The 21,400-nt window shown below is 35.5% G+C and overlaps 2 protein-coding genes and 1 long non-coding RNA gene across 7 annotated transcripts; all 3 read left to right on the plus strand.

The window, feature by feature from the left end:
* The first annotated feature begins 3,966 nt into the window (after nucleotides 1-3,966).
* Nucleotides 3,967-6,534, plus strand: LOC120180193. 5 transcript variants are annotated; one of them, XM_039185574.1, is made up of 5 exons: nucleotides 3,967-4,201; nucleotides 4,367-4,458; nucleotides 4,548-5,228; nucleotides 5,271-6,097; nucleotides 6,235-6,534. In XM_039185574.1, exons 1-4 carry the CDS (start codon nucleotides 4,042-4,044, stop codon nucleotides 5,493-5,495), a joined length of 1,158 nt encoding a protein of 385 aa, XP_039041505.1. In that variant the 5' UTR covers nucleotides 3,967-4,041; the 3' UTR covers nucleotides 5,496-6,097; nucleotides 6,235-6,534. The 5 variants fall into 5 exon arrangements, with proteins under 5 accessions (XP_039041505.1, XP_039041501.1, XP_039041502.1 ...); XM_039185570.1 differs by having other exon boundaries at nucleotides 4,548-6,097; XM_039185571.1 differs by having other exon boundaries at nucleotides 4,373-4,458; nucleotides 4,548-6,097.
* A 1,888-nt stretch (nucleotides 6,535-8,422) lies between these two features.
* Nucleotides 8,423-8,895, plus strand: LOC120180196. Its single transcript, XR_005521670.1, has 2 exons — nucleotides 8,423-8,556; nucleotides 8,649-8,895. It is a non-coding gene; the product is annotated as an uncharacterized LOC120180196 (long non-coding RNA).
* A 1,975-nt stretch (nucleotides 8,896-10,870) lies between these two features.
* LOC120180194 (triosephosphate isomerase, cytosolic-like) lies at nucleotides 10,871-20,530 on the plus strand. The gene is made up of 9 exons (XM_039185575.1): nucleotides 10,871-11,035; nucleotides 11,610-11,685; nucleotides 11,790-11,913; nucleotides 12,009-12,093; nucleotides 12,226-12,358; nucleotides 19,408-19,503; nucleotides 19,688-19,765; nucleotides 20,073-20,154; nucleotides 20,261-20,530. The coding sequence occupies exons 1-8, from the start codon at nucleotides 10,997-10,999 to the stop codon at nucleotides 20,150-20,152; spliced, it is 711 nt and encodes a 236-aa protein (XP_039041506.1). The 5' UTR covers nucleotides 10,871-10,996; the 3' UTR covers nucleotides 20,153-20,154; nucleotides 20,261-20,530.
* The last annotated feature ends 870 nt before the right edge of the window (nucleotides 20,531-21,400 follow it).

The following is a 21,400-nucleotide window of genomic DNA, read 5'->3' on the forward strand; positions in this document are numbered from 1 at the left end:
TCACCCTAGTTTCATGGAGGTGGTGCAACAGTCTTGGCAGAGACCCGCTATTGGAAACCCAATTAAGATTCTTTTCACTAAGTTAAAGAGACTGAAAATCTACCTCAAGAAACTAAACCAGACAGGGTTTAGTGACCTTCCTGCAAGGGTTAAACAAGTGAAATATGTCCTTGAGCAGCAACTAAAAACTCTTAAAGGAGAAGATGACATTGCCAAAGAACTGCTCCTCCAAAATGAGTTAAAAATTCTGGAAGAAGCTGAAACATTGTTTTTCTAACAAAAAAAAAAAAGTTCAATGGTTGAAGGAGGGGGATAAATGCACCAGATTTTTCCACTCAGCCATTGCGCACAAAAATAAAAAAGACACTATTCGTATCCTCATTGATGAGAATGGCAATAGACTGAAATCATTTGAGGAAATGTCTGCTGAGGTGATTCAATTCTTCACCAACTTGATTGACACTGAAGATCCTGCAATCACTAGTGCAAGATGTTACTAAAGAGGAGATAAAAGAGGCTTTCTTCAATCAAGGAAATGAAAAATCTCCAGGCCCAGATGGATTCTCACATTTCTTTTTTTAAAAAAATGGGTTGTTATTGAGAGGGATGATGTTGCTTCTATATCTCAATTTTTTCAAGAATCTTTCCTGCTCCCTACCTTCAACACAACTATAATTGCAATGGTTCCAAAGCTTCCTAACCCTAGTAAGGTAAAGGACTTTAGACCAATTTCATGTTATTCTGTGGTCTACAAAGCTATCTCCAAGATTTTGGTTAAAAGAATGACTTCTTTTATGCCTGACCTGGGTACACTTAATCAGTCTGCTTTTGTTAAAGGGAGAAGTATTACTGATAACACCTTACTGGCTCAAGAACTTGTTAGAGGTTATAGTAGGAAAAACCTCTCCCCTAGATGTTCTCTGAAAATAGACCTGCATAAAGCTTTTGACTCTCTCAATTGGAACTTTATTTTTGTCATATTGAAGTCCATTGGCCTTCCAAGGTCCTTTGTCTCTTGGATTGAAATTTGTTTTTCTACTGCAAGCTACTCAGTTTCTTTTAATGGGAGTTTGACTGATTTATTTAAGGGAGCCAAAGGATTAAGGCAAGCAGACCCCCTTTCTCCTTTACTGTTTATCCTCTCAATGAATGTCCTTTCTCATCTCCTTAATTTGCCAGCTTCAAGAGGATTATTCGGCTACCACCCTAAATGTAAAAAAATAGGTTTGACACACCTATCCTTTGCTGACGACCTTATTATCTTTTGCAAAGGGAATGTTGAGTCTATTATTGGGGTCACTTGTGTTTTAGAAAAAATTTATGAGATGTCAGGCCTTTAACTTAATGCTTCAAAAAGTGAATTATTTGTTGTTGGAATGTCCACTCCTGTAATTGAGGAAATTAAACAAATTACAGGCTTTAAACTTGGGTTTCTGCCAGTTCGTTATTTAGGCATCCCTCTGCTCACTAGGAAAATTTATGAAAAAGATTGTATGATCCTTATTGATTCCATCAAATCAAGATTGCACAACTGGTCCACCAAAACTCTTAGCTATGTAGGAAGGTTGGAACTTATCAAGACTGTACTGTCAAGTATCACCAATTTCTGGTGCCGAAAACTTTTCCTTCCTAACTCTGTTTTAAAGAAGATTGAGCAACTATGCTCTCGGTTTTTCTAGAAGGGGACAGACAAAGCTGCAACTGGAGCAAGAGTGAGCTGGAAAAATATTTGCCACTTGAAATCTGAAGGTGGTATTGGGTTAAAGGACATGAAAACCTGGAATAAAGCTAGCATGATATTATTAATTAAAAAAATCCTTGCAGGAGAAGGATCTCTATAGGTTGCTTGGCTCAAAAATTATGTTTTTAAAGAGAATAATTTCTGGACTGTTGATATAAACTCCACTGCCAGTTGGAGTTTAAAGAAATTGATGAAGCTAAGATCAGAAGCTCATCAAGTTATGTCTTCAAGAGCTTTGAATGCTACTGCAATATGGGATTTTATTCGGGAGAAAAAGCCTAAAGTTCCTTGGCAGAAACTTTTATGGTTCCCCTTGCATATTCCCAAGCACATTGTGATAGCTTGCATGGTTTTCTTTGATAGGCTACCAACAAGGGAAAGGCTTCAAAAAATGGGACTGATCAACGAGAGCCTCTGTGTCCTCTGCAATTCAGAACTGGAAACAAGGGAACATCTGTTTCTTAAATGTTCTACGGTTGTCATCATTTGGAAATCTATTTTTTCTCTTTCTGGTTTGCATTTTGTTGCTTGTTCTTGGGAAACATTTAAAATGTGGACTTGCTCAACATGGAAAAGCAAATCCTTGTTAACAATGGTAATGAAGATTGTTCTCAATGCTGTCATCTACATAATCTGGGAAGAAAGAAACAAAAGGGTGTTCCAAGGTCGTTCCCGGTCTGATGAAGAAATCTTTAAGGCTATTAAGGATATTGTAAGTATACAACTTAGAGGTAGGAATATAAATAGAGTTGATAGTGTTAATATTTCTCTATGTAATCATTGGGGTATTGTTGATCACTAATTCTTTTTGTATGTAGATCATTTTTGTTATGAACCCTTTTGTATTTTGAAGCCGATTCTGCTATTTGGATAATAAAGCTGATTTATCCAACAAAAAAATATATTCTTACTGTCTGACCACGAATGTTGGCACAAGTGATTGAAATTCATGAATTTGAGTTTGTAAGGTCAAGTTCGAATCCCACTACTGTCAATCTTTATGGGTAATCTGTAAAATCCTATTTAAATCTCAATTGGATCTAAGGTATTTCTTGACCTAAACTTTTGTGTAAAAAATATATATAAACTTTCGCCGACTGACCGAACAAAACTTTTGTGTAAAAAATATATATATACTTTCTGTAATAATCATACGGTGATAATAACACCTTATTTTTTCTTGGCATCTTCGAAGATAAATTCATGGAATATCGACAAAAACATTCAAACTTCACAGCAGCATTACATGATACTACCATAATAGTTTATGAAAAACATCTCTTATATATATATATATATTAACAACTGGGGATTTATTAAAAAAACATTATGTTTTAAATTACGGATTAACCACAGCAGGGTAACATATAATCTCAGACCCTTTCTTCTTCCTACTAATAGTTGGTGAAATGTACTAGTTTTTGTTGGCTTGGTAACCTGCAGAAAATGAGAGTTTAACATCTTATCAATGATTTTTTGTTTTAATATTCAATCATATTGTTTGGTCAGGTGGACGTAACCTTTTCTTTTTGTTACGGGCAATGTGTATAATTGGACTTGTTTTTGCCTAACACTATAAATGTGGACCAGTCTTGGCGGGTAAAATGAAGCTTCGTTTTTCCAACTTTGGCGTCAAAACACCATTTCTTCCCCTTTTTGTCTTCTTAGAACTTGTACTACGACTAACGACCTTCTTCGTCTTATTCCTCCTTTTTGTTCCTTGGACAGATTAAAAAAACCCTATTTTCTGCTCTTTATGTAGAAAACCTTTCTTTTTTCTTTTTTGCGTATATTTGGGTTTTTTGTTTTTCGTTTTCTATCTTTGCTTTCAGTGCTTTGAGCTTTCTTATGCTTGAAGAAAATCTCGAGTTCTCTGTTATTTCAGGTAAGCTTTTTAAGTTTCTGATGTTCCTTTCTTCATCCCTTTCTCTCTCTGTTGTTTTGATGCATAATTAATTAATGTTTCAAAATCTATTGAAGGAAGCTGTTTTTTCATTGCTGTATAATTTTTTCTGATGTTTCAACATAAACTTTTCTGTATTTAAGCTCACCTTTAAATTCCTTTAATCAGTTTCACCCTTTCTTGTTGATCTTCTGTTCTAAAATTTGTTGTTAAAAAAATCCATTTTCCCACCCTCTCTGCTGATTAATTCAGGCAGATTAAACGCTCAAGGACATTTGTTTTCTCTTCTTCTGATTTATCAGATTTTGCAGGAAAGTGGACTTGTTGAAATCAAGCATTACTCCAGAGAATAATTCAGAGTTTTAAGGAATCAATTTGTGGTTGTCGTGTGTTCAACATGGGAAGGGAAGTTCATCAACCTTCTGATGATGTTGAATTCGAGAATTATCATCCAGGTTGCATGCGGGGCATATTTAATGTTCTTGACAACCATCATTGGTATAATGTCAAAAAGATGCTCCCACACAGAAAGTTCAACAGAGGAAGACGTTCCAGATGTAAGAAAACCTCACCTTGTCTCATCCCTTTATCAAATTCGGAAAATTTCCTACTACAAACTGCAATTAACAAGTATTTTGATGCATGTTAGAGAGTTTTGTGTTTGTCCAATTTGACAGAAAAAATGCTAGCTTTGTATGATTCAATCTTTTTTCCTTTCTAAATTGCAGGGTGTGCAAATCCGCGAACTTTATCCATGGAACGTGAACCTGTTGAATCCCAAAGATTATTAGATGCCGAGGCTGAACAAATCCAAGTAAGTTGACACAATATTCATTGGTTTTCGCTTATAAATATTGGATACGGCGATGAAAAAAATACCAAATGACTGACCTAATTTAACAGGTTCAGCAGCAAACAAGGCAAACAGGATCGACCAACAAAAGGTCTGGCAACGCGCCCACAAAAGGGTTAACTAGTAAAGAGAAGGCTAAGGAAGAGAACGATAATAAAGATTGGATTTTGGTGCATTCTGCAAAATCACAGTTGCAGCAAACTGATTCAACCCATCACCTGGAACCTTCAGGTTTCGATCTAGGTTGGATGAATCCGATTATTCTTGTCCGCAAGCTAGGCAACACCTCGGATACGACCTCAACGAAGAGTAAAAAGCCGAATATCCGTGAAAGAAAGAATGCAGACCAACACTTTGAACATGAAGGGAATTCTGGAAAGCATGCTAATAATAATAGGGGAACTCGAAATCTGAAGGCAACGTCTATAAAGCTCAACAAACAAGTTCCATACAATCAGGTTGAGGCAGTGGATGTTTTGGAGATATTTAAGGCAAACAAAGATTTATTCCTAGATATTCTTCAGGATCCTGAGGTTGGTATTTCACAGCATTTTCCTGGAAAGCATACTTCCAAGGCGGTAAAATTAACAAAATCAGGGTCATTTTCGATGCCTGATTCACCTCGCAGTGATTATCTTAGGTCTAGTACGCTTGAGCACAAGCAGAAGGAAGTTTGGTCCTTCCGAAGGGGAGAAAAATTCATCGCAGGTGCTCAATTATCCAAGTCAAAGGCCTTGACGAGGACCGATGATCATTTTCGGAGCATCATAAAGGAAGAAGCAAGCTCTTCATTCCAGGCATCTGATTCCCAAAGGTGGAACCATTTAGTTATGAATCGTCTCAAGGATATTAAGCAGAGAATAAAGCAGTCCCTCAAGGACAGGAGAAAGAGTATTAACCATACAAGGGCCAATGAGTTCACCCTTCGGGTTTCTTCAAGTGATACATTGTCCACAAATGAGAGAGGCATTGGAAAGCTCGGAAAAGATGGCCAGTAGTTGTCCTCCGAACAATGCTGATGATCATGATATCGACAATGGTAGACTCAGAATGATGATAAGAACAAAGTCCATAAATGAGTTACTAGATAGATACACTCGGTTGTTTCATCATAGTGCAAGCACATAGGCCAATTTGAATCACTCAAGGAGCTTAAAGTTGAGCAATGAAGATAAAGTTCCATCAAGAGGGAATAATGCTCCCAAGTTTTTCAGGAGGATTTCATCCCTATCTGAACTTGAATCATTTTACTCCTTTCTATATGAAGTGTCTTATGACGCTCTTTCTTCGGATATCCCAATCAGGAGTATCCAAGATAATTATGCAGACAAGGAAACCGATGCTCATATAGAACCGAAACCAGCTAGTTTCCCTGAAGATATTGATGAAGTTGAACTAGTAGAAGCTGTTATAGAGGCTGAATTGCAGGAAAACACACGAGAAGGACTGTATAGTCGTGGCTTAACCAGTTTATCAGTGGATAAAAGCAGTGAACAAATTGCTAAACCATGTGAGTTTAATGAAGATGCAGTTGAGCTGACGCAACCAACTTCAGAATTAAGTGACATAACCAGCACAGCGAAGCTTCCATTGTCAGAAGGTAAATGTCTATAATATGAGCTTGCACATTAATGTAGTTAAGATTAAACCAATAAACAATTAACAAAGCTTTTTTTTTATCTGTTTTTGATTCATTGTTGAAGTGGCTGCTAATTCTTTTAGCTAAACTTTAATCAGGTTTAGGACCGAATCATTCAAACTTTCCCGAGGGTGAAGCAGAGTATTTTACGAAAGAAAGGCCCAGAACAAGCCAGGAAAGTGTTGACAATAAAACCATGGGAAACAGCAGTCGGTTCCTATTCTTTGAACCAGATAGGGAGGCTGATCCTTGGTACAATTATGTCAAAGATATTTTGGAGCTCTTAGGTTTCACACGAGATGAGGGGCGCCAAATATGGTTCTCACCGGACCAACCATTGGACCCATCAATGTTCAAGGAAATGGAAACTCTATTGCACCCTGAACTGGAATTCACCATTGATGAAGTTGGAAGCAACTGTGATCACCAACTAGTTTTCGATCTCGTCGATGAGGAGTTACTTTAGATGGGTGAAAAATCATCTGTATATTTCCCCAAGCCCTTCTCTTTCAACACTGGCATTAGCTTGAAGCTGAAGAGAAACAATGTTGTTGAAGAAGTGTGGAACAAAGTTAGCAAAAACATGGCCTCCCAACCAGAACATGATCGGTCATTGGATGATATTGTTGCTGGAGATTTGGACAAAAATGCCTGGATGAGCCTTCAAGCCGTATCAGAAGTCGTGGCACTTGAGCTAGAAGATTTAGTTTTTGATGAGCTTTTGGATGAAGTTCTTTGTTTTTTACTAGAGTAATTTAGGCCAAATATTACCGTTTCCCTCTCCCCCCCAACAATACATGAATGTTAATCGGTCATTAGATGTGGGTTTTTGATGAAATTCATGTTCATATACTAATAAACGATATTTCCTTGTAGGACATATAGTGCGTTCGAAATTGACTTGGTCAGACTTGTTTTGTATGTTGTACTCCATTAAAATATTTCAATGTGGTATATGTATTTATAAAATATTCAATATATATATTTTTTAATTTATTCTTATAATCTAATTTAACGAGATGTTAAAATATGTGATCATATGTCATGTAATACTTTAATAGAAATTTTTTAATATTCAAAGGACCTAAAGTTAATTAATTCAAAAACCTTTTTATAAAAAATATAATATAAATTAAAATCGATGAACACTCCTTTTTATGTATAAAAGAACTAAAGAAAAAGATACGACGATCAAACAACAACATTCGATTTGATATCTCAAATTTAATAAGCTTTTATTTTTAAGAATTTCCAGGGTCTTCTTGTTTGCAAACAACCAATAACCAATTCTAAATGTATGGTAACAATCAGAGACGATCGTATAATTTTATGTTAGATTTATAAAATTTTAAGAGGTAAAAAATTATTTTTAATAAAAAATATATAAAAATGCAGTGAATATTTAAAAATATATTGAAAATCATAAGAGTTTCTCATAGTAATGTATTAAAAAAGTACACAAATAAATCGAATATTTAAAGAATACATGTACTACATTGAAAATTTTGATAAAATATAGAAATTGTATTTTTTTTCAATAAGTGATGTTAAAATAAAGTTCGAATTCTGAACAAAAAATATTTATATCATTTAATTATTAAGATAATAAAAGATTTATAGAAATTATAATTTAAAAATAAGTTTTCAATTTTAGATATAAAGTATTTAATAGAAAAAAAATCGACATCGAACATTTTTTTTTAAAGTCTGATAATAAATTTCCCGGTTTTGGATTTCCGTAACAAGTTACTTGTATATCATATATGTCTATCTCGTTTGGTGGATTAAGCTATATCCATATTTTGCTGCTTCAAGTGTCGGTCTAGCCATCAAATCGATACATAGAGACTACAGAAAATTAGCGTGTTCTTCGGTTTGCCAAATTTGATTTAAAAAGAAGCTCATCCGTATTGTTCATTGCTTCTGATCACAAGACTAGGCAAACTAAATCATGGATTGGTTGTAAATCGCAATGCATTTCCAGCTTATATACATTTGCTCGGTATCAGAATCACAATAATCCTTATGGTATGGATCCTTTGAACTCTTATTTAGGTAGACATGGACTAGAAGTTAACCTGCATATTGAAAGGCTAAAAGTTGCATAAACACACGTATAATTTTTGTTGTTGTAGTTCTATCACTGAAACAAGGTGCATTGCTAAAACCTGATTAATGAATGTAGCAAAAATACTTTAGAGGGTTGTAGAAAACCATGGAAATGAGGAACATTCATTTCATTTATGGTGTTTTTTGGATTGAGATTAGTTTATTTTGTCTTAGTTCTTGTGCAGTATTATGTTGATCCATCCTCGGGCTGAAAGTTCAGATCGAAGAAAGAAGTGCTTTACTATCTAGAAACTGGAATGCCCCCACCTTAAAAGAAGAAAGGAACAGAGACTTCTAGCGGTGAAGATGTTGTAAGACCGGAATGAAAAGCTTTTTTGTTTTATGATGCCGAACATTTACCCAACTCTTCACTTAGTTCTTAACTCCCGCCTGTGTCATGCAGGGTAAAGGGAACACTGGAGGCAACAAACAGAAGAAACCTGATAAAAAGCCAAAGCCTTTGAACTCTGATTTCGATAACGTGCCGCAGAAAGTTGATTGGTTGTTGACGTTTGGCTCTGAACACTGCTGGACTCCCTTCTTGGGGAGGACCGAGTGGCTGACCCTACTAGACAAGATTGGGCCGCTGCGTTTGCATCCGTAATAGCCAGGAAAAACGGTCAAGCAATGTATTGAAGACATTCGACACCTGATTAATCAGATGGTTTCATACTGACCAGCAGCAGGCCTTTTCTGTTCCATCTCCAATTATTTTTGTTTCAGCTCAAATTGACATATGACATCATCTTTTGATAGGGAAAACAGGCAAGCTCGACAAGAGTTGACAGCGTTCTTGTTCTAGGTTATTTGTTTGTTACACACTAATGCATTCATTTTTTGTCATTTTCCCTCTGTTTATACGTAACCTACACGTTCTTTTCTGATTAGTTTTGTCGTTCGAAAACTAGAACGGATAGTTTTGTCAGTTTTTAGATAATGACAAGCCGAGCTTTGTTTGTTGGGTTTCTCGTGTATTTCATTTGCTATTTTGTTTCAGCAATGCATTCCTCATTACAACTAAACACGTGCATCTACTTTGCTTTCAGTAATGGTGTTTAGAAATCAGACCGAGGAAAACAATTTGATACTGTGAAGCTGTGAGCCGAAGTTGGTTCAAGTTTTTCTTTTAATGATTATTTGATTTTTCCCAACTAAGGTGCAAAAGTTGTTCTTTTTTTTTTGGTAGAAAAAATAAATAAATTTAACTTGTTTGAATCGAGTTTAAATCTTGAACAAATGGAATTGGTGTATCCTCATCATTAATCTCAGTTACCTATTGAAGTCATTCATTATTTCAATCAAACTTAGATCGATGATATAAGGATATTCTGTTTAGAAATTTATTAATCTATTAACAATACATACACATCCTATACCTTTAAAATTCACTTTTATTATTGAGACTATACGATGAGTTTTGCGAGGCAGGTGATTTAGGAAAGACTGCGGAATTTCCTAGGGGTGATGGACTAAATTTTTTCAAAAATTACCATTAGATTCCTTGCATTTTTAAAGAATTTCATTTGGTCACTCAAAATATTTTACAATTTTTATTTGTTTCTTTAAAATGTTAAACATTTTAGCATGAATATGTATTTATATTATATTAAATTAAAATAAGTATTTTAAGAATATAAAATTTATGTATTTCACTCAAGTGATTATAAAAATAAGTCACATATATATTAATTTAAATTAATTTTTATGAAATATGAATTCCTCTTATGAGTTGAAATATTAACAACTTATCTTAATTGATATACACATACAAATTAAGTTTCTTTTGGTATGAGATTTTTTTAATTATCGAAAATTTTATTTAATATTAACAATTTTATCTTATTTCTTAAATAGTGATTTTTTATTTTATTTTATAATTGATCACTCCAAAAGTAAAATGTCAAATTATTCTAGTAAATTTACTAAACTTCGGGACAATGAAAATGGCATTGCAGTACTTTCCCACTATATTAAAAGGGTAAACTACATGTTTAGTATATGAACTATTAACTTTATTTCATTTTAGTATATATATTTTTATTGTTTCAAAATCATACCTAACATTTATTTTTTGTTTCATTTTAATACCGGTTGTTTTAAACTTAACAAAATAGTTGTACGTGACATTTTCTTATGAGTAAATTATATTATTCATCTTAATTATTTTCTCACTCTTACTTTGGTTACTAAAGTTTAAAAAAATTTAATTTAACAACTTAACTTTCAAATTGCTCACATTTTAATTACTCTAGCTTACTTTATTAATATTTTTGAGACATTATATTATTTATTATTTTATTCATATATAATTAAAATGAAAAAAATAAATTTGAGAGTTAGAGTAATTAAATTAGGAATAATTTGAAAGTTGAGTAATTAAATTAAAAAAATAAACTTCAATGACCAAAATAGGAGTGAGAAGATAGATGAGTGACTGAATGGTGTAATTTACGATAAAAATGTGACACGTTGTAATATTTTGTTATTTTTTTTAATGACGTGGTACCAAATCAAATAAAAATAAATATTAAGTATGAATTTGAAACAAATAAAAGTTTAGATATTAAAAATACAAAACTAATAGTTTAGATACTAAATATTTAATTTACCCTATTAAAAACACGGGCGACACAACCCAGGGTTATTCGTCTAGTCTTGTTACAGTGAGCTTTTTGTAGACTGTAGTGTTTGGTTTCTCATTTCTCACATAATTCTCGTTTTCATCGCCAAAAAGAAAAACCCCAAGAAAAAATGGCTCGTAAATTCTTCGTCGACGGCAACTGGAAATGCGTATGTTTTTTCATCTGTTGTTTATATTAAAATCAAATGGTCTGATCTAGTGATGCGTTCTTCATTCAGTGATCTGTTTCTTTATGTGTTAATATTCGATCTTGAAAACGTTGTTAGATCTTATTTCATTTTGTACAAATACTAAGCTCTTAAGTTTTAAGATCTGATTTAGTAAAATCTGTTGTGATTACTGCATATTCATAAATAGATAACAATTCCCTAACACTCCGTATGGAAACATGGATTTAAGAATTTAGATTTGCATCTCATTTGCTATGTAAACGGTAAGAATGAAATGTCAAATGAAAAATAGTTAAGGTTCAATATAATAATAGTTGGAAAGTATAAAGCATTGATTTATCAAATTCAAAAATATAATAGGAATTTCAAATTCACTTCTAAATAGACGTCTAACAAATCCATGGATTTGAGAAATAATCATGAATGTTATATTTCTATGGACTTTGTTATTCAATTTACACTATCTATGAAATGCAAATTTAAAATTTGAAATCCTAGTTCCCAAATGCTATCTAAAGAAATTTAATGAGTTTGAGATTTGATTTTGTTGCAGAATGGGACAACTGAGGAGGTTAAAAAGATTGTTACAACATTGAATGAAGCTGAAGTTCCTTCTGAGGATGTCGTTGGTTAGTTTCTTTTTATTTATCCAAACTTTAAGTTGTGACAGAGGTTGTTATGAAAGATTTATTCATTTGAAAGATTTACCGAGTTTGAATTTATGCTGTGACAGAGGTTGTTGTGAGCCCTCCATTTGTGTTTCTTAACTTTGTGAAAAGTCTCTTGCGGTCTGATTTCCATGTTGCTGCTCAGAATTGTTGGGTTCGTAAAGGCGGTGCTTTTACTGGAGAAATTAGGTATGTTTTTTTCATCTTGTGTCTCTTTTTATAGCTCTCAATTTCAATATGTTATCATTTGCGTATTTGGCAGCTCACTTGTTCTGTTTGAACAGTGCTGAGATGCTTGTTAATTTGAGCATTCCATGGGTTATTATTGGTCACTCTGAAAGAAGGGCTCTTTTGAATGAGTCCAATGAGGTAACATAGTATAATATGGTTAGATTGCTGTAATCACAGACTAATTCCAAGGCCTGTTTTTGTTATTTCTTGAATCTATTTTATTGTTATTACTTTATGGCCATTTATTTATTTCAACGCTTTTCTCTGCAGTTTGTTGGAGACAAAGTAGTGTATGCACTTTCTCAAGGCTTGAAAGTGATTGCATGTATCGGAGAGACTCTTGAAGAGAGAGAATCTGGCTCTACCATGGCTGTTGTTGCTGCACAAACCAAAGCAATTGCTGGTATTCTCTTTTGAAATATAAAAAGCCAAAGCAGTTATTTGTTTGAGTTATTTCACCGTAACTCTAATAGCTACCCTAGTTAAAGTTTACAATTGTTTACTTGTAGTTTCTATTTTACCACGTTGGGTTAGTGTTTTGCATTGTCTTCTTTTTTTAATATATCTTTCTTAATGGTGATTTTTTTAATGGTTAAGAGTAAATTATAAAAAAAGATGAGAGAGAGTGTCAGAAAGAAAACTGGAGAGAGAGAGAGTATCTTAGGTTTTCAGTCCTCCAGCGAGGATTGGACGGTGTTTGTGGATAATCTGAGCAAAAGAGTCTCTTGGAAAACAGTGAAGGAAATTTTTCAACAACAGGGTCGTGTATTGCGAGTTTTCATCCCGAGTAGTTCTAGCAAACCGAACTATAGTAATCATACGTTTGCTTTCGTTCAGTTTGCAAAGGAGGAAGGATTGAAGAAGGCGGTGGAAAATGTCAATGGTATTTGGATTGATGGAAAGAAAATATATATTGGGGTAGCTAAGTATAAGAAGCAGAGACCTCGCCAAGTGGACAGTAGAAATTTCATAAGGGAAGAAGATACGTTGTATAAGGGAGGATATTGGAGAAGAAAAGTTGATAATGAGTCCTTTAATCGATTGAGAGATGAAAGATCATATAAGGATGCATTAGCCTCTAATGCTGGGCTGAGGGAAGATCAGGTGAGCAAAGAAAATAGGGTGGGGATTCCTAGGAAGAAATCGGGGCTGAGGAACTTGTAGGAGATGCACATTCCCTCGGATAAATCGGATTGGGTGAAAAGATCATTGACAGGGATCATTAAAACACACTTTGATTTGGAGCTAGTGATGAAGGGTCTGGTGAGTGATGGGATCAAAGTCAAGTTAGCCAAATGGGGTTACGCAAGAAACTCTTGCATTTTAACCTTTGCTTCAGTGGAGAAATTAAAGGAGGCGTGGTCGAGTAGATTGGAGATATTATCATTTTGGTTTGAATGGCTTGATATGCTTCTGAATGAGGAAGGCTTACCGATGTCATTTTGCTCGGTTGAATTAGTTGGAGTTCCGTTATTATGTTGGAATGTCCTGTTTCTGGAAAAACTTGTTTCAAGGTGGGGGAAGCTGATTTGCATTCAAGATTCGACGGTTAGAAGAGAGGATATGACGGTTGCAAGGGCATTGTTGAGGGTGACCAGTCTTTTTGATATACCGGAAACAGTTACACTTGGATCGTATGGGAGATCTTATTTGGTTAAAATTAATGTGGGCTCAGTTTATTTGAAACAGAATGGTTTTTCAGCAGTGAATTCAGCGGTGGACGGCGGTGGAGCGTACAGGGAAGTTGCAGCATCAGAGGAGGGAGATGATCGGTACTCAGGAGGGGTTGGTAGGTCAGACATATTAGCTGAGGATACTAGAGGTAGAGTTGACACGTGGTTGGAAGGGGATGTATGTAATGTTGCGGCTGGTGGTTGTGAGGATCAACATTTAATGGGGCAGGTAGATGAAGGTCAACCCAGTGGAGAAAGGGTGTCAGAACTACTAGAGGAAAATTTGAATTTAAGAGGGGAATATCTGGGCCTCGGGTTGAGGAATAATATATGTTATAGATGTGAAAAAGCACAGTCAAACGACTTTAGTGAGCCCACCCCAATTAATACAAGATTCTCTCCAACTGGGCCTGCTGTTAACTTAATAGAATTGGGCTATGGTAAACAGATAGATCCTCGGGTGGACATTCCAAGTGATCTTCAACAGACTGATTTGGAGAAATCAAACTTGCAGAATTTGGTTCTTGCTAAGCTTGACTCTATTTTAAAAAGGAATACTGGAGAATCAAATGTCAGAATTCAGTCACATTGTAGAGGGCTTTCTAAAATAATAATTCTGAAGGGATAGAGGAAGAAGTTGAACTGGACAAAGAAGTTAGAAGTATAGAGGAAACAGAGGTGGAAAAAGAACTCGTACCAGTCCAAAAGGTTGGAATTCAGGTGTTGGGAGCCAATCAGGAGTCTGTCACTAATGGTTTAAGGAGTTGGAGTCCTCTGGACCTCTTGTCTGGAAGTTTGTGTGGTAGGAACGTCCCAGTAGGAAGGTGGAAAAGAGGATCTGTATCTAGAGTATATAGAAGAACTAGGGTAAGAAAGGTGTGGCATAATCCGAGCAGAAAAGATGAGGGACTTCAAATAAGGGAGTTGGTTGTTCAAAATAGGAATATTCTAATCCCTAGTTTGAGCAGACAATCATATCTAAATTCCTTAGTGGAAGGGGCCAATTCCATTAATGAGGAATTTGGTGTTCCTCAGATTTCAGAAGTGGGTATTGCTCAACATTCTGGGAATGTAGAAGAGTTCTCTATTAGATATATACCTGGTTCTATGCCAGGGAGAGTGAGTAGAAGTAGGAGAAGGCTTTTGATCAGAGAAGCTTTGGATGTGGTTAGTTTCCCTACTGTTTATTCTTCAACATTCTCGTTGTTCTTGGAGGAGGCTTTGGCTACATGGGAAGTCAGCAAAATACTGGGGATATCTTTTAAAGAGGGGAAGAAGGCTTTTCTAGACAAAATTATAAATTTTGAGGATGGATTGGCCTAAAGTAGGGAACGGGGGAATTCAGGGGATTAGTGTTCTTCTGTTGACTAGCTTAAAGGTTTTGGTGTTGAATTTCTCGTTATGATAGATGTCAACATAATTTCATGGAATGCAAGGGGTTTTGGAAAAAAGGGAAAATCAAGAGCTGTAGCTAATTTGGTGAAGAGGAATAAGCCGAACTTTCTTCTAATTCAAGAAACAAAACTAGAAAGTGTTTCTTTGGCTTTAAGAAGAAGGATAGGGGGAGTTTTCTTAAAGGAGGTATTGTTGTTCCAGCAGTGGGATCTGCAGGTGGATTAATGATTATGTGGAATGAAAATGATTTTGTAGTCTCGAATAGCCTCTTAAATGGTAGATTCATAGCAGTCTTTGGGAAGTTCAGAAATTCAAGTGAAGAGTGTGTGATTATAAATGTTTATGGTCCATCAATTGAAGCAGAAAAGGAAGATTTTTTCAGGGAACTGTTGGAGTTTGTGTCTGCTCAAAATTTGTTAGTGTGTATCGGGGGAGATTTTAATGTGTATCTCGATCCGGATGAGAAGTTGGGCAAAAGTCCCAAAACTGGCATTCTATTGATTTATTTAGAAACATCTTACAGCAATCAAACTTAATTGATCTCCCTATGGTGGGAAGAAGGTATACTTGGTCTAATAATAGAGAAGACTACTTGGGAAAGACTCGACAGGTTCTTAATCTCTGGGAGGTTTCTGACTTGTTTTCCGAATGTAGTGCAAAGACTTTTGCCTAGATCCTTATCTGACCATAATCCAATTTCACTAGAGGATAAAGCTGTTAATTAGGGTCTTAAATCATTCAGATTTTTTTAATTATCTATTAGAGGAGGAAGGATTTGAGGAATTGGTTAAATCTTCCATGGTTGTTATGAGGGGGAGAAATAACAGAAGGGGAATCTTCAACATCTTACAAGGAACAAAAACATCAATCAGAAAATGGTCAAGCAGTAAATTTTTTGGGATTTCTGAGTCGATTTCTGATTTAGAAAGGTATATTAATGAACTGGATTGTAAAGCTCAAGGTGGAATTCTCTCGAAGCAGGAGTGGGATCAGTTAAGGCAGTGTAGAACTAATTTCTGGAGGCTGTATAGAATCGAAGAAAGCATTTGGTTTCAGAAGTCAAGGACTAGATGGATTAAAGACGGGGATAGAAACACAAGGTTTTTCCATATGTTTGCACTGAACAGAAGCAAAAGAAATGAAATTTTAAGCTTGAAGATAAATGGGAATGTGGTTTCAGATCCTCAACAGTTAAAGTTACATATTTCAGAATTTTTTAAGGCAGCCTACAACTCCAATTCAACAATGGAAGTGGAGGACTTACTTCTGGAATTTGCTAAGCTGTCAGGGGAACAGTCTAACAAACTTGAAGAGCAATTCTTAGAACAGGAAATTTGGCAAGCTATAGCTTCATCAGACAACTCTAAAGCTCCAGGACCGAATGGTTTCACAATGGGTTTCTTTAAAAAATGCTGGCCAAGTTAAAAGGAACACTTGTTGAAATTTTTTGAAGATTTCTATTTTGGAAGGAAATGAGAGCATGGTGTAAATCATGTTTTTATCACACTTATTCCGAAGAAGCTAAATCCGGACAGTGTAGAGGAGTTTAGACCAATCAGCCTTGTAGGCAGTTTATACAAAATCATCTCTAAAGTTTTATCGAAGAGACTGAGTTGTTGTGTTGGTGATATTATTAGTCAATCTCAGTTTGCTTTTATACCGGAGTGACAGTTGTTGGATTGTGCTTTTATAGCAAATGAAGGGATTGATTACTGGAGAAAACAAGGGTTACAAGGGTTGTCTTCAAAGTAGATTTTCGTAGAGCTTATGATTCTGTGGAATGACCAATTTTAATCAGAGTAATGTCAGAGATGGGTTTTAGCAAGAGATGGTTGTCGTGGATATCTCAGTGTATATCAACAACTTCAATCTCGGTTCTTGTAAATGGGTCTCCCTCGGAAGAGTTTCCTATGGCCAAAGGACTTAGGCAAGGGTATAGTTTATCTCCGTTATTGTTTAACATTGTAGGTGAGCTGCTTCATTTGATGATAACTAAAGCAGTAGATAGGGGTCTATTTCAAGGCTTTGTTATTGGGAAATCTGAAAACTCTGTTCGGTTGTCACATCTCCAATTTGTCGATGACTTGATCATTTTCTGTCAAGCTTCTCTCTCCCAGATTAAAAATGTCAAGAGAGTGTTGAGGATTTTTAGTATTATGACAGGGTTGCATCTAAATCTAGCTAAGAGCAAGTTGTTTGGTATTAATGTGGAAGAGGAAGTTTTAACAGAGTGGGCTGTTCAGTGGGTTCCTTTCTAACAGATTACTTGGGACTTCCTCTCGGTGCTAAGAAAAACTCAGAAGCTCTATGGGATTCAGTTTTCAAGAATTTTAGCTCCAAACTTGCCGGCTGGAAAGCTTCTTGTCTCTCTTTGGCTGGCAGGACAGTTTTATTGAAGTCGGTGCTAACTTCCTTACCAATATTCTTCTTATCTATTTTAGAATGCCTTGCATTATTGGTAAGAAGCTCAATTCATTAATGGCCAGATTTCTATGGGGGGTAATGAGGAAAAAAGGAGGATACACTGGGTTAATTGGAAATCAGTTTGCAAGCCTCTGAATTCTGGTGGTCTTGGTGTTCTTGATGTGAATCTTTCTAATCAGGCTCTTTTGGGAAAATGGGTGTGGAAGTTCGCCAATGAAAAGAATACTTTGTGGAAAAGTGTGTTATGTTGCAGACATAAGGTTAGTTGTAATTCCATGTCTATTAGCAAGGTGTTTACGCCCAAATCTTCTTGGATTTTGAGAGGTATTGCTAACAATTTCTTGAAGAACGACTCGGAGGGTGAATGTATCAGATCACACTCTAAGTTGAAAGTGGGGAATGGAAAGTCTATTTCATTTTGGACAGATACATGGGCTGACGAGTTTCCTTTAAAAAATCTTTTCCCAAGAATGTATGTGCTGTCTACAAACAGATGGGTAAGGTTGCTGAGTTTGGCTGTTTTGATTCGAATGGTTGGGTGTGGAACGTCGAAACCAGAAGGAATTTGTGTGACTGGGAATTGGAGCAGTGGCTGGAATTGATGACAAAACTGAATGACTTTAAACTGACAGAATCAGTAGAAGACTTTCTTTCTTGGTCTGCAAGTGGGGATGGAATGTTTTCAGTAAAATCTTGCAGAAATGCACTCGGGAAGGTGTCGGGGGGTTCTGATATGTGGTTAAAAGGGGTGTGGCAGGGATTATCTCCTCCTCGTGTTGAAGCTTTCCTGTGGTAGCTAGCTCATCAGAAAGTGGCAGTGAGAGAAGAATTGGTGAAAAGAGGAATGCAGTTAGGGGATGAAATTCTTTGTCTGTTTTGTAAGGGACAAGTGGAATCAGTGCAACATTTATTTATTTCGTGTGTTGTAGTTTGGGAACCATGGAATAAGATAGTAAGCTTTTGGGATATAGCTTTGGTACTTCCAAAGGACCCACCTTTGCTCAGTTCTTGGGGTGAACTGAGGGGGAAATCGTTGATTTGGAAATTTATTCCGGGAGTAGTATTTTGGTCGATTTGGAAAGCTAGGAATGCAATGGTGTTCGAAGGTGCTCCCCTTGATAGGATGTCTCTGTTTTTTATTGCTAGATTCAGGTTATCTAAATGGTTTCTAGCCAAGTACCCTAAGTTTCCTATTCAGGAGGATGTGTTGATTGGTGATCCATCTCTTGCAGACGATATTAAGGCTCTTAATCCTAAGAATGTTCAGGTGATTCGCTGGTTCCCACCCCCTGTTCATTTTTTGAAGATGGATGTTGATGGAGCTGTTAGACTTGATGGCACAAATGGAGGTATAGGAGGTATTTTGAGAGACTGGAACAACAACTCTCTTCTGACTTTTTCAGAAAATATAGGTCAAGGTCCCCCTCCGGTTGCTGAGTTAAAGGCTATTAAGAGAGGAATTGAAATCTATATGTCTTCTTGTTGGGTTACTGTTGGAAGGTTGATTGTGGAAACTGACTGTAAGTCGGCTGTGGAATGGATATTGACCCCAACTTTGGCCCTTGTTTTTATCTTACCTTTAGTTAAGGAGATTTCATCACTCATCTCGGATAGGGTGCACTCAGTTCGATGGATTCCAAGGGCGTGTAATGGGGAGGCTGATAGTTTAGCAAAGATGGGAATTGGTTGATTGTTAGGCATTATCAGTGGGTTTTATTGTTTGAGGTTTTAGGTTTTTGGTTGTTACTTGAGTGGTTAAGTTTGTTGTGTTTTTCAATTTGGAGTTTTTGTTAAACATTATGTAAGTTCGTATGAGTAATAAAATTTTTAAGGCACTCTTCCTCCCTCTGCAGATTAAGGAGCTGATTATCAGGCTCCGTTAATCAAGGAGGTTTTTAATGAGGCCTATTATTCCTATAAAAAAAATATATCTTTCTTAATCATTATTGGTCTTTTGAAGATAAAGTAACAAACTGGGACAATGTTGTTTTGGCTTATGAACCTGTTTGGGCCATTGGTACCGGGAAAGTTGCAACCCCTGCTCAGGCTCAGGATGTAAGTTTTGAGACTTTTATGCATATATAATGTTAGGAGTTTCACTTTTGCATTTCATGTGTTTTGATAGTTTTTTTCCTCTAATGAAAGTTGATTGGTATAATCTAAGCTTGTGTTCGCTCTAAGCATTGCTTTTAACTTGTTCCTCGAGAAATCATATCCTCTTCTATTTTACTTGGAAATTTTTGAATGCGAGTTGAGGAAATGGCTTCGTGAGAATGTTAGTGGCGACATTGCTGAATCGACTAGAATTATATATGGAGGTATTTTTACTTCTTCCTCTACTGCGATCTTGGTTGGTATGTAAAATGTAATGCAACTGTTTTGTTAATGTCTGCTACTCTGTTCTAAAAATCGAGTATCTGGATGCGTCCATCCTAACTGAACTAATGAGAATGAGCTACTCATTGGATTCTTATATCTCAATATGCCATTCTTGAAACTAATTTAGAACCTTGCTTTACCTCTCCATAAATTTTTCTGGTTTCAACTTTTGATACTTGGGTATAGTGTTGCTAAACAAGCAATAAACGAGAAATTGATTTTACATCAATTACAATATAAATGTAGGTTCCGTAAATGGAGCCAACTGCAAGGAATTAACTGATCAACCGATGTTGATGGTTTTTTGGTCGGTGGAGCTTCGCTGAAGGTTAGTGATTTGCTATATTTCCTTGTTGACTCTGGTGATTTGCCTTCAAATCTGCATATCTGCTGTGATTCTTAACTCACATTCTTTTTAATGTTTCCTCTAACAGCCTGAGTTTGTCGATATCATCAAGTCTGCAACGGAGAAAAAGAATTAGAAGCTCAGAGACAGGAATTAAAGGTATAACAGAAACAAACTTCTGGGAAACTTAATGTAGTTTTGATCTTTCCTAGAACCTAATGTCTATCAGAAATTTCTGAGTGTAATAAGCGAAATTTAACAATGTGATTTTTGTGGGGGGTTTTGAGGCATAAATCCTCATTTTGGACTTTCACTGAACTCATCTCCCATTTTCATAGTATTCTTGTCATCTTTATATTAGCATTTGAATTGCCTATTTTGATTTATGGATGCATATAAAATGTTGAAAAAAAGTTTGGTGCATTTATTGTCATGCACTAAGCGGTTTCGTTTTGATTTCAGAAACCATGAAAAATTCCGGACATAATTAATAGTGGTTGACTTGAGAATTCCATTTGACAAAATTTATAAAGCAGGGGAAAAAACGCAGTACATCTCTTAACGCAGTCAGTTGAAAGACTACTCATGGTTAAGGATCCAAGCCTCAAGCTCTTGTCTATGGCTGAAAAATACCCCCTATTAACCAAAATATAAGTGCAAAAAGTTTTAGTTTGTGGATAAATGAGCTAAATGGAACTGAATTTGATGCTATGTGGGATCATCTCCAAATTCGCTTGGCTTATTAGGTCAGACTGTGACTTTATTTTTTTAAATTGAATCTGTCTATTAAGCTATTATACTTAATAATGAATAAATTATCTTTATGTAGGGACAATTATTTTGGTTTCTTGAGTAGTTCAGACTGTCATTTATTTAAGTTTTAATTATCTTCAATCCATCAGTCGATAAAAGAGAATGTTGTTTTCTCTAAAAAAAATGGATTCGGATTCGAGCAGTTAACCGGCATCCACATAAATTTCGAGAAAACTAGTTTAAGAAAAGAAATAATGCAACCAAATCTTAAACTTAATGAAGGTTTGGAGTCCAACTTTAACATCCTTATCAAAAAATTATCCCCGAGTTTTACTTTTAATTTTATTAAAATAAATCAATTGTGCAATTATTTGCAAAATTCAGAAAAATGACGTAGAAGGTTGTCTTTTAACATATCGTCCTTCATCCAATTTAGGAAGATTCAAGCAAAATGGCAAAACAAAATCTTTCAATT

This window comes from Hibiscus syriacus, unplaced genomic scaffold (genome assembly GCF_006381635.1).
Source record: "Hibiscus syriacus cultivar Baekdansim isolate YM2019G1 unplaced genomic scaffold, ASM638163v2 tig00112491_pilon, whole genome shotgun sequence".
Taxonomy (NCBI): Eukaryota; Viridiplantae; Streptophyta; class Magnoliopsida; order Malvales; family Malvaceae; genus Hibiscus; species Hibiscus syriacus.

What these genes read in the sequence shown, in the direction of transcription:
- LOC120180194 (XM_039185575.1), top strand. Translation starts at nt 10,997, where the DNA reads ATGGCTCGTAAATTCTTCGTCGACGGCAACTGGAAATGC. An exon ending in ACAAACCAAAGCAATTGCTG is followed by an intron (nt 12,359 to 19,407) that starts GTATTCTCTTTT and finishes GGTCTTTTGAAG; the next exon opens with ATAAAGTAACAAACTGGGAC. An exon ending in GACTAGAATTATATATGGAG is followed by an intron (nt 19,766 to 20,072) that starts GTATTTTTACTT and finishes ATATAAATGTAG; the next exon opens with GTTCCGTAAATGGAGCCAAC.
- LOC120180193 (XM_039185570.1), top strand. Translation starts at nt 4,042, where the DNA reads ATGGGAAGGGAAGTTCATCAACCTTCTGATGATGTTGAATTCGAGAAT. An exon ending in CAGAGGAAGACGTTCCAGAT is followed by an intron (nt 4,202 to 4,366) that starts GTAAGAAAACCT and finishes TTCCTTTCTAAA; the next exon opens with TTGCAGGGTGTGCAAATCCG. An exon ending in CCGAGGCTGAACAAATCCAA is followed by an intron (nt 4,459 to 4,547) that starts GTAAGTTGACAC and finishes CTAATTTAACAG; the next exon opens with GTTCAGCAGCAAACAAGGCA.